This window comes from Phyllobates terribilis, unplaced genomic scaffold, assembly GCF_046119375.1.
Source record: "Phyllobates terribilis strain yellow unplaced genomic scaffold, ASM4611937v1 Scaffold_3__8_contigs__length_932513732, whole genome shotgun sequence".
In the NCBI taxonomy this organism is placed as follows: Eukaryota; Metazoa; Chordata; class Amphibia; order Anura; family Dendrobatidae; genus Phyllobates; species Phyllobates terribilis.
Window position 1 is genome coordinate 381,276,491 of NW_027362763.1, and position 13,123 is coordinate 381,289,613.

Here is a 13,123-nt window from a genome sequence, read left to right on the forward strand (position 1 = left end):
GCTTGTAATTTGTGCCAGGCTTTGCACTGTGTGCAGAGCTTTTATGAATGTAGGAGTACTTCAACTACATTTTGTTCTCAATATTTGAATGAGGCACTCCAGTTGGTGCCTTCAAAGCTGCATGGATGACCCTGCTTGTAATTTTTGCAGGCTTTTCACTTAGTGGATAGCCTTTATGAATCTAGGAGTACCACTACATGACAATTTGAACAGAATGTGTATGAGGCCCGCCTTTATGTCAAATACAGAGTTTATCTGAGTCCCCTCTTCCATCAAATCTTTGGCAATTTTACTTTCTTCAAAAATTACTCTGAAATTTTAAATGTTTTAACAAAATTTCAATTTTGGTTTACGTAAATTGTTTTTTTTTAAATCCTTTTTAAATGTTGTCTTATATACTGAACCACATATTCCTCACCCTGTTCCTCCTTCCTCCCACCATGCTGAGTGCCCGGAGACAAGTGGTCCCACACTTGGACACTCCGAAGAGCTGTTCACTTTTCCATTTATAGATCCGGGCCTCTTGCCCAGCCTGCTTCAAGCTGGGCATGAGGAGATTGCATGTAGCGATGCCCAAATATTTGAGCAGCCACGGTCACATGAAGGCAACAGTGGGAAAGTGCAATTGCTGTCGCAAGAGGTGGATGATGATGAGACATAATTGCCAGAAAGTCAGGAGGAGGACTAGGGTGCGTATGTGGAAGATGAAGTGGTGGACCATGAAGTCACTGACCCAACCTGGGATGGTGACATGCATAGCCAGGGCCGAATGCCAGGGTCCAGTGACTGCGGGTGACACCACTGCCTGTTCCACTGTTGTGCGGGCACAGGCAGATGCCTCCCACCCTGTTGTGCGGGCACAGGCAGATGCCTCCCACCCTGCACCTGTCGTTGCACACTTGCAACCACCACCATCAGCAACCACATCCATGTCCCTGTCCCAGTGCAGCATTCAGTTGTCCCTACCCCAGTCCTTGGATCGCAAGTTCAAATACGCTGCCAACCACCCACAGGCCACAATACTAAACTGCCACATTTTTTGACTGGTTGCACTGGAAATGTTGCCTTTTAGGCTTTCTGCAACCTCATGGTGGCGGCTGTCTCTCGGTACTCGGTCCCCAGCCGCCACTATTTCTCCCGGTGTGCTGTCCCCGCCTTACACAAGCATGTGTCCCAGAACAGTACCCGTGCCCTCATCAATGAAGTTACTGGGAAGGTCCACCTAACCACGGACACATGGACAAGTGCTTGTGGCCAAGGACGGTACATCTCACTGACGGCACACTGGGTTAAAATTGCAGGCCCTGGATCAATTATGGTTGCCCCCCTCATTCTACAGCTCCTGCATTTCCTCCTCCTCAGTCACAAGCTGGAAGCACTGCAGCACTAAGCTAATCTGCTTAGGTGACAAACCGCACACCGCTGCAGAGTTGTTAAAAGCTGTAACAGCAGGCAGATCTGTGGCTCTCACCACTGAACCTACAGCCAGGCATGGTCATGTGTGACAATGGCTGGAACCTGGTGATGGCTCTGAGGCTTGGCAACCTCGCACACGTTCCATGCCTTGCCCATATGCTCAACTTAGTGGTGTGAAAGTACGCCATGTGTGTGCCCATTTCAGAAAGTCAGCTACAGCTTCAGCCGCCCTGGCAGTGCTTCAGCAGCATTTTCAGCTTCTAGCTCTTCGACTGGTGTGCGATGTCGCCACATGTTGGAACCCATCATTGCAGATGTTGGGAAGGATTTGTAAGCGGCAGAGGACAGTTGTTAAGTACCAGCTTCAACACGCCCGTCGGTATTCAAGTTAGCTTCCACACATAAAAGCTGATGAGTGGGCATGGATTTATGACATCTTTGCCGTCCTCCAAAACTTTGAGGACTCCACCAAGATGGTGAGCTACAATGATGCCATAATTAGCATCACCTTCCCGCTTTTCTGTCTACTGAAACGCTCACTGCTCACAATTAAAGAGGAGGCATTGCAGGCAGAGCACAATGAGCTGGAGCAAGGAACTATATTGGGTGATGCTACGCAGCCCAGCCTCATCTCATCTCAATGTAGATTGGGTGGTAATGAGGAGGAGCAGGGAGAGGATGAGAAGGAACAAGATCTGGTTGTCTGTGCTACAGATGGTACTACCCACACCACATTCATACCGTCTGTTCAGTGTGGATGGCCTGAGGAGAGGGAGAACAAGGAGGGAAAAGTTTTGGAAGATGCTGAAGGAGTACCTTGCCGACTGTACCCGCGTCCTCCATGATTCCTCTGTGCCTTACAACTATGGGGTATCCAAGCTGGATACATGACATGAACTGTCTCTCTACGCCTTGGAGGTCCGGGCCTGCCCTGTCGCTAGCGTTTTGTCAGAGCGGGTTTTTAGTGCCGCCGGAGGTATTATAACTGATAGGAGCAACAGCCTGTCAACTGAAAATGCTGACAGGCTCACTCTTATCAAAATGAACAAGGGCTGAATTGGGCCAGACTTCTCAACACCACCAGATGATAGCAGCGGAACATAAAGTCAGTTTTGGGGGGTCTATTCCCATGCACCCCTTCACCCCCAGACATGGGTATATGCTTCAGGATTTCGTGTATTTTATGTCATCCTACTCCTTCTCCTCAACCTCCACCACCATATCAACAGGGTGACCATCATGCAACACCCACATTATTTTTTTAAGGGTGTTTATGATACCCGTAGGAACTATATTTAGAGTCCTACCTCTAACATTCTCTATGTTATACAGTATGTTCATGTATACCCCCCAGGGGAAAATGTCTTTCAGCCCATGCGCTTAGTGCATGGGCTTTAGCAGTCTAGGAGATCCACTCTTTAATAACGGGAAAAAATTTTTTACTGAGGCTCCCCTCTACGTCTCTTCAAAGGGGTATTGGAGTGCGTCCTAATTTTTGCAGCTCTTGCAGTCACTGCATACATATCTTCCACAGTGTATAACTTGATAGATTTCTTCCATGCACTCATTGACCGATTCATAATTTTTACAGTGGTCTGTACTCAGAAATTAATCAAAGTTGACACAAATGAATCATAGAAAACAGAAAATCATCGCAGTTGGCGGAAATATTTCAAATTTGACAGAAATGAATGAAAGTTTAAAAAAATCCTGATTTAATGTGTCCATTCGCAGTTTCTCTGTAGCTTCTGAATGTAAGATTTAGTGGTGGGAGACTTGACGCTAATGGAGCTGGAATTATCGCTTCAGTACTCTCCGGTGCTTTGTTTCCATCCATTTCTGGGTGCCTCTTGAAGTATGTTTGGGGTTATTGTCCTTCTGGAAGACCCATGACCTAGGATGCAAATCTAGCTTTATGACACTGGGCACTATATTGCGACTCATAATCCTTTGGGAATCTTCACATTCCATGATGACTTGCACACAGTCAATGCACCCTGTGCTAGAGGCAGAAAAACAACCCCATAATATCTTTGAACCATATTTGACTGTGGTCTTTTATTTGTAGGCCTCAAAGCATTTACACTAAACAGCTGAATGATGTGTATTACCAAAAAGCTCTAACTTGGTCTCATCTGTCCCCAAGATGCCTGCTGGCCCTCTAAAAATAGTGGAGGCTGCCTGCTGGCACTCTATAAATTGTGAGGGCCGCCGGCTGGACATCCATAAATTGTGAGGGACACCGGCTGGACATCCATAAATTGTGAGGGCCAGCAGCTAGACATCCATAAATTGTGAGGGCCACCTGATGGACATCCATAAATTGTGAGAGCCGCCTGCTGGACATCGGAATTTCAAACTTTATAGAATACATACGAAAGAGAAAATGTTGCCACCTCAGATGGATACGTTGTATTTCAGTTGCAATATACGCCTATGCAAAGCATAGCCGGCTTATGGCCCTCTAACAATAGTGAGGGGCGACTGCTGGCCCTCTAATAGGCTTTGTGACTTTCAGAGTCATTCTTTCATAAATTAAACAGGATGTGTCTGATCATGTCTCACACACGACATGGCCCGATAAGGTAGTAAAATGTTAAAATTACATTTACTGGTGAATGTATTTTTCACTTTTGAAAGCAATGCAAAAGTGCAAAAACGCATCAAAAACACTATGTGTGAACATAGCCCTAGGTGTGGAGAAGCATTATTGTTTTTGGTTATTTATTTTGCCTTATATACAAGTTATTACCCTAGAAAGAATGTTCCTTAACATTTTTTTTCAGGAAAATCCATTTTGGCTTCGTTTTTGTTTGTTTTATTGTCAGTCCGTAAAAGTGGCATAATACTGACAACATTGTTCACAACAGTGACCTGGGAGTCCAGGGGTCTTCCCTATGCTGTTCACATGTCATTTGAGCCATCATGTTTCCATAGATTTAACCAATTTTTAGGCCCCCTCCAGAACTCCGAAATTGATGTGTGTCAACAATGTTCTTTTGAAGAGCAGTGACTTTCTCCTAGCAATCCCTGGGACAGACCATTGCTATTCAGCCTTGTGCTGATGGTAGACTCATAAATATCAGCAATAGTTAATATGATAGAGACTATTTGTTGATTAAAATTTACATATGGTTCCTTTGTGATGGCACAGAATATTATGCACGATCTTGAATTTCCTCCATGTATACACAATATGTCTGACTCTGAATTGGGGGAATCTAAACTTTTTAAGAATGGTTTTGTAACATTTTCCAGTCTAATGAATATCATCAACTTTTATTCTGATGTCCTCAGAAATCTCCTTTGTTTGTGCCATGATACACATCTACAAACAGATGTTGTGAAGATCAGACTTTGATAGAGTCCTGTTTTTAAAATAAACACGTCGCCCACTCACAACTAATTGTCCTTACATTAATTGAAAACTCAGACTCTAATTTCACTTTCAAATTATTTTATAATCCTAAAGGTTCAAATACCTTTCTTAGTCACAGACATGTTATAATTTAAGAAAAGAACAACGTCCAATAATTTTGACTCATTGGTTTTATTTGGTTCTTATCATCTACTTTTTAGTACCCAATGTGAAAATCCTTGTGTAGTTTTAGGTCAAATTTATGCAGAAAAAGCAAAAAATTCTGAGGGTTCAAAGAAGGGTTCAAACTTTTAAGCACCACTGTGTTGTAGTACATTGTTATTCTATTAATTGTATATTTATTATTTCATATCATATAATTATAAACAGCAATAATTAATAATATTCTAAACATAATAACATCAATAAGAAGTATTGCAAATTGACATCCAAAATGGAAACAAATCTAACAGTGGAAAATAATTTAAATATTTTTGGGCAAACATTTTGGGACCAAAGAGGATCTGCCATAAGATTTCATAACACAACCTGTATACATAATAAAGATATGACAAAAACATATTTTATCCCTGATGATGCTAGCGCACTTACTTTGAAAAATCCATATCTGAATAGCTTTATAATTTTCATGCTTCTGCTAGAAGCAAGATGGCACATGACGAGACTGAAGGGAAGGGGAGATCTGCCACTAGGGAAAGACTAATGGAGGCACCCAAAACACTTGCCCTGCACAACCCTAATCTCCCTAGCATTCCTAGACTGGTTCTTTCACCCCATGCAGCAATCACGTTCCTATCCCTGTCTTACCCTGAGAACGACCCTGACTAGTGTGTAGGGCAGCAGGAACACTAGTCCTGCATTAACATAAAGACACAAAGGGAAACAAGACAGTGATAAAAGAAACAACAATCGCTCAACATGCTCCCAGACTACAGAAAGGGGTAAGGGAAAGAATAAGGTGAGGCAAGCTAAATAGGAGATAAGGTAAGGAAAAAACACTCAAACAAACTTCGAGACAGATATTTCCAGAGACGATCTCTCTTCACAAAGCTCATACCTCCAGCTCCAAACCAGGTAATAGCAAGCTATCACTGGCAACTACTCAAGCTAAGCAGTGAGCATTTATACCAGAGGGGCGTGGCAAACTCAGAACAGCTGAGATAACTCAGGACAGAGAGCTCTATGAGACAAACAGAACTGTTTAACCCTTGCGACAACAGTTCAAGGGAAATTTGCACAGCTTAATCCTTGTAACACCAGAAGAATGGAAATCTGCACAGCTAACTGGAAGGGAAAGCCGATCCATCCAATGCAGGTGCACATGTAGCCAGATGCCATGATCTTATGACCCCTCTCTGTTGCAGTATCCCCGTTACAATAATCTTTTTCAAAAGTTTTCCTAACGGATAATAAAATGTGATATGAATCTGCATTGGCTTAGGAGATGATACGGAAGTTTTGTCTGTTATCTTTCCAATAAAGCATATATAGACGAGTACCTGAAGAAAACAATGAAATGCTCCATGTACTTTATGGAGTTTCTTGTCAGATAAATAATTAGAGAAGATGACAATCATTCCTTCAAAGATCTATACACAAGTGTGCATAGAATTTTAGACATTTTTCTTATTTGTCGGTTTGTAATAGCGTGGACCCATCTTTATGTAAAATACTCTTTTATTGAAATCTTGTGTTCACAGTAAATACAAACTTGCTGCAGAGCAGTGGTTGTAGTGCTTCACTGCCTGAAATCCATGTTTTTACTTCTCTTCATTGAAGAGAAAGCTGAATTTGGCACAGTACTGTGTCGACAGCTGAATATTACCTGCAAAAATAATCTAATTTTGATGGAATTACCACTTGTTCCAGTTGTGTACTAAAAACATAAAAACTATCAGCACTTGTCATTTTCCAGACTGTGCCTATCAACTTTTCAAAATGAAGATGATCTATCAGACTCAGTGATACTCAACGAAATGCTAGCTACCATTTCATTCTGCCGATTAGTGAGAATTCTGAAGGTATCCCTGAAGCAAAAATAAGAATTGGACCCCATTATGATGCTGTATTTTTCCACAATTGATGGGCTTGACATTTGTTTCCTATGTCCGCGCACATGACCACTGAGCCTCTTTGTCTATGATAACCCAAATTTGCTACCAATGCAGTTTTCTTGAAGAGGGAAGCTCTGCATAGCAAATCATTACACAATATGAAAGGGTCTCCAAAGCCCCAACTTAATATACTTTGCTACCAATGAATAGGATATGGTAATACATTAAATATCTAAAAGACCAACAAGACAGACTCATTCATTTAAATCAAATCATCATATTTATTTACGCAATTATCTGTTACAATCCAGTAATCATTTCTATCCCTTTCCCACCCACCTACTCTCCCCTAATTTCTAAATGTTTTAACATTCAGTATTAAAACACAGTTTACAAGTGGATATATTTATTACAATGGATCTGTCAAGGGGATAGAAAAATTGATGTTTAGTTTGCCAGGACTGTTTGAAAAATCCTATATACAAACTGATGTATGAAAAGTGTGAGAGGATGAAACTGTGAAACAGGATTATGATTCCCATCAGCAGGTACAGTAAACAGTTTTTATAATAAAACACTGAATCAGATCTTGGAAATCTGAATGTACCCAAGCTCAGGGACATCATTTCTCTTATTTGCTTCTCTTTCATGGGATAATCTAGAGAACCTGACAAATCTTCTGTAAGTCAATCGAAATGGCTTATAAGTTACCATATCGTATCAATATCATATGTACTCTTGTTTCTAAAGAAAGGAATAGTTTTAATATTTTTTTTATTTAATAAATAGCCTACTGATAAATCATCTATTGTTCTTTACGTTTCACCAATCTAAATCCTAAACATTTCAAACTTTATGAATAAGCATTATTTACAATCATTCATATTTTTAAGCCACCTCATATGATGATTAACCACTTAAGGTTAATTCTTTGCAACCTTGGATCATTTATTTTTAGGAGTCTTCTGTAGGTTCTTTTGTTGTATCCGTTAGATCACAAACAGCAGGTAAACATGGACCTGGTGGTCCCCTTACTCCTGTATAACCAATGTGTCCCGGTTGCCCTCTGTGCCCACGAGGACCCAACAAACCAGGTTCTCCATCAAATGCTGGTCCGGTCTTACCTCTTTCACCTAAAACACATTTGAAACATAGGAAAGTGTACTTTTCTTTGGTGATTCATTTGTTTCGTATTTTAGTCAACACCAAACATGCTTAATTTATGTACACTGAAAAGGAAAACACCTTCATTGAAAATACAATGTGAATATATTTTTTTACCTCTCGGTCCTACATCTCCTTGAAATCCTACTAGGCCATATCCTTTTGGACCTTGATCTCCTTTTTCTCCAGGTTCACCTGCAAAAGTCAACAACAACATGATTGTGTAATGGATGCTTTCTTCATAACTACAAAACTAAATTCACTTCCCATTTTCGAAATGGTATTTTACCCCATAAAGAATTTATGAATAATAATAATAATTTTTATAGTGCCAACATATTCCGCAGCACTTTACAATTTTAGGGGAGGGGGCTTGAACAGACAAAAAGACATTACAAAATAAGCATAACTCGGCTATTAAAAGGAGTGAGGGCCCTGCTCGCAAGCTTACAGTCTATGAAGAAATAGGGGGGGGGGGACAGAAAAGGTAAAATATACAAATATTGTATAATACAGTTCTAGAGGAAAACCTAGAATTAAAATCACAGGACAATTATGTATGTCATGTTAACTTTCTAATCAAGCAATGTTAAGTATTTTGGTATTAATTTTACTTGTAATACAGACAGTAAGGAAGGCTTTTACAGAAAATGTAATACACAATACCAAAAGTTTGCTAAAAGATAATACCTGTCTGCCCTTGGTTTCCAGAATCTCCAGATTCACCATAAAATCCTTCGGGACCATCTTCTCCATCAATTCCATTCAATCCAGGTTTACCCTAAAGTAATATTTTATAATAATTTTTATAAATTAATTTTTTAAAACACTTTAAAAAAGATGCACTAAGAGGCATACAAGTTTTATAAATTTTGTGCAGATCACACCAGCTACTTTTCTTAGACTGTTGTAAGATATACCAGTCTTAGTCAATCCAGCATTTGCACTAAACAAAAAATCAGCTGTGTACTCCACATCCGACTTTGATTTGACCTCTGTTTTTCACCGATCTATCAACTGCAACAATTTTAATTACTTCCTCCAAATGGACATATTATTATGTTCTACAGTAATAGCAAAGTCGGAGTTAGAGACATGGACTAATTCTGTAGTTTGAATGTCACTATAAGGCTAAGTTCACATGACCATAATGTTTAGTCCAATTGCTGTCCATGGAAAAAAATTGACAGCACTCAGCCTAATGTTAGTCATTAGGGTTAACGAGATGACCTTTTTTCAAATGAATCAAATCCACTGTGTATACAAAAACTGCAGCACAATGTTCCAGGTAAAATAGGGTACTTATTGTATCTTCACCAAAACGATAAAATCAGGCAAAATCAATATTGTTAAAAAACATGATTGAAGCGTTTCTGACCTAGTTGTCCTTACTCATGGTCCAAAAGGACTGCACAGCTGCACAGTCTCCATCAGGAAATATAAGTATGGAGATATTATCTACTAGAAACAATGCTCTTAGTGAAGAATACTTCAGAAGATATGGAATCCTATTATTCAAACAGAAGAACTGTAGCGTCCTATGTACCTCTATCCAAGAGCTAACACAGGCTTCCACGGAATAGTGGTACAATACGGTGGTATGCTTGAGCCCATAGGGCTCATTCAGATGAGTGTATTATATGAACATGTACTGTCTGTTTTTAGGTATGATAACACACGGACAACACACTGACTAATGTAATTCAATAGAGCTGTCTAGAAATGTTTTTTCACATGGACTAGATGTCCATGTGAAAAAAATTGCAGCAAATTGCGTTAGTCTCTTCCGTATTTCAGATGACACTTATTCAAGTCTATATGTGTGCAAAAAAAATTTAATCCCATACGGATCAACCATATAGCATTGATTTTTATGGATACATTGCAATTCTTTAACATAGAAAACTGTATTTGGTCTTGTAAATTTTAATTCCTGCTGACGTATAAAAATGGCTGCAATACCAATGCCATACAGAGGACAATATACTGTAGATGAAAAATAGTCCAATCTTTCTGGATGCAAAATCAGATGATTTTTTAATATGCTTGTGTGAACCTAGTCTTACAACGTCAAGGAGAAATGCATTGATGTTCCAAAGCATTAAGTGATCAAATGATTCTATTTTCTATTCCCACATTGTAAAAATAAGGGAAATTAGGTTGGTAAAAACAACAACAAACCAAAAATGCTAATTACTGCTAGAATGGTGACATGTAGAAAAGACATCATATTATTTAAACAGTATTGCTGTTTTTCCCATTCTTCCATAAAAAAATAATAAAAGTCAAACATTAATTGAAATGTGCCCAAACATGGTGCCAAGAGACCAACAGCCCAACATATAGAAAACCTAACCACCCATGTCTACATTAATAGAAAAATTAAATGTTATGAGTCTCAGAATGTGTGCAACATAAAATTATTTATTATCCATAAACAGACTTATGAAAGTACTAAACATAAAAATATAATACTAACCCGAAGAATAAAGTTAACATATCATTTGAACAGTACCAAATGAATTTATGAAAAAATGCAAAAAAAACGGCTTTTCCAATTTAAAATGCAAAAAAAAACATAACAAATATCAAGGGACATTAAATATATATGTTGCAAAACTTGAAAATGGCACTCAAAATGTCTAAATTGATTAGACTGATAAATGTGAGCCAATGTTTTACTAATGCTAAATCACATAGAAAAAATAATACTAAACCAATAGGATTTTTTATGGCTTTGGCATATGTCACGGAATACAAGTCTATCAAAATAAAATAAATAGTTTGGCAGATTTTGCTGTTTGACCACAAAACTTTTTTATTCAAGTCATTTTTATTAGTACATCGACTATTAAAAGACCGCAGTAAATTAAATCCAGATACTAATTTTGACATATTGATGCAATGCCTGCAGTAACGTTTGATTAAAATCCTATGAGGATTATAATATGTAAAGAAAAAAATTAATCTACAGATTAAAGATGACTTATCTTTTCCTTCCCTAGCTGATAGGGAATTGATAATATTAAAGATTATGGATATTGTTCATATATTTCATCATTTTTGTGATCACTTTGGAAGCCATGGTTACAAAGACTGGCAACATTCGCTTTTATGTATATGAATAAAAATATTGGGGAATATGCTGTCAATTTTGTATGTAGTAAATTTTTGAAGAAAGAAAATATATACTGTAGATATTGAAGTTCATCTGCTTGATGAGTGAAAAAAGGTAATTAGCACCATTGCTGAAAAGAAGAACTCAATGGGTTAATCCAGGGTATCGAAATTCTTTAATAACAGCCATCAATGTAAAAAAGGAAACTATGAGAAATTGTACTGTACACACCTGTTCTTCCCCTTGACGCTTTAGTGCTGACCCTACTGAAGTGCTTTATGTCTTTGTTTACATGCACATGACTACTGTAGTCAATCAGTGGCTCCAGCAGTCAAGTCAAGTGCCAGACTACTTGCATCATAAGAACAAAGAGTGTATATAGCAAAAAAATTCCAAAAGTCCAAATAATTTTATTAAATCTCAGATAACATACAAAGAAAATGTTAAAAACACTTAAAAGTACACAAAAGTACCATATAACACCAGTGTGTGGCTCTGATAAGCCTACTTCCCACTCCTAGCTGCCACTCCACTAAAACCTAAATAAATAAAGCTTACCCTTGATAAGCTCATCTTCATTCCTTGGTTGAGTATATCCCTTTATTTATTTAGAAGTGCAAATTTTGACCACCTAGTATTGTTGGCACTGGAGTTTCAGATTTTATATACTTTAGATATTACCTTTAGGCTGATGCCCTTATTTGCTCACTAACAATATTATGGCTATTTTGTGAGTTGGAATTGTGTTTGGTGCCTTATTTACAGGTGCATCTCACTAAATTAGAATATCATCAAAAAGTTAATTTATTTCAGCTCTTCAATGCAAAAAGTGAAACTCATATATTATATAGAGTCATTACAAAGAGAGTGATCTATTTCAAGTGTTTATTTCTGCTAATGTTGATGATTATGGCTTACAGCCAATGAAAACACAAAACTCATTATCTCAGTAAATTAGAATAATTAACAAAAAACACCTGCAAAGGTTTCCTAAGCTTTTAAAAAGGTTCCTTAGTCTGTTCCAGTAGGCTCCACAATCAAGGGGAAGACTGCTGACTTGACAGATGTCCAGAAGGCAGTCATTGACACACTCCACAAGGTCCCAGAGTTCCAATTTTCATTTGGAAATCAAGGTCCCAGAGTCCGGAGGAAGAGTGGAGGAAGAGTGGAGAGGCACACAATCCAAGCTGCTTGAGGTCTAGTGTGAAGTTTCCACAATCAATGATGGTTTGGGGAGCCATGTCATCTGCTGGTGTAGGTCCACTGTGTTTTATCAGGACCAAAGTCAGCACAGCCGTCTACCAGGAAATTTTAGAGCACTTCATGCTTCCCTCTGCTGACAAGCTTTTTGCATATGGAAATTTCATTCTCCAGCAGGACTTGGCACCTGTCCACACTGTTCAAAGTACCAATACCTGGTTTAAAAACAACAGTATCACTGTGCTTGATTGGCCAGCAAACTCGCCTGACCTTAACCCCATAGAGAATCTATGGGGTATTGTCAAGAGGAAGATGAGAGACACCAGACCCAACAATGCAGACGAGCTGAAGGCTGCTATCAAAGCAACCTGGGATTCCATAACACCTCAGCAGTGCCACAGGCTGATCACCTCCATGCCACGCTGCACTGATGCAGTAAATGATGCAAAAGGAGCAGCGACCAAGTATTGAGTGCATTTACTGAACATACGTTTCAGTAGGCCAACATTTTGGATTTTAAAAACATTTTCAAGCTGTTATAAAGTATTCTAATTTACTGAGATAATGACTTTTGAGTTTTCATTGGCTGTAAGCCATAATCATCAACATTAACAGAAATAAACTCTTGAAATAGATCACTCTGTTTGTAATGACTCTATATAATATATGAGTTTCACTTTTTGCATTGAAGAACTGAAATAAATTAACTTTTTGATGATATTCTAATTTAGTGAGATGCACCTGTAGTATATGCAGTATTAGGGTATTGATAGTTGTGGTGTCTTGTACCCT

The 13,123-nt window shown here is 38.6% G+C and overlaps 1 protein-coding gene across 1 annotated transcript in view; it reads right to left on the reverse strand.

Moving 5' to 3' along the window:
* Positions 1–7,803: 7,803 nt before the first annotated feature.
* The window catches only part of LOC141258552 (uncharacterized), a 67,670-nt gene continuing 62,350 nt past the window's right edge, over positions 7,804–13,123 (reverse strand). The window contains exons 24-26 of the mRNA XM_073673530.1: positions 8,704–8,794; positions 8,131–8,208; positions 7,804–7,982 (exon numbers count right to left, since the gene is read on the reverse strand). Of these exons, the coding sequence (XP_073529631.1) occupies positions 7,804–7,982; positions 8,131–8,208; positions 8,704–8,794 (348 nt within the window). The remainder of the gene's footprint in view (positions 7,983–8,130; positions 8,209–8,703; positions 8,795–13,123) is intronic.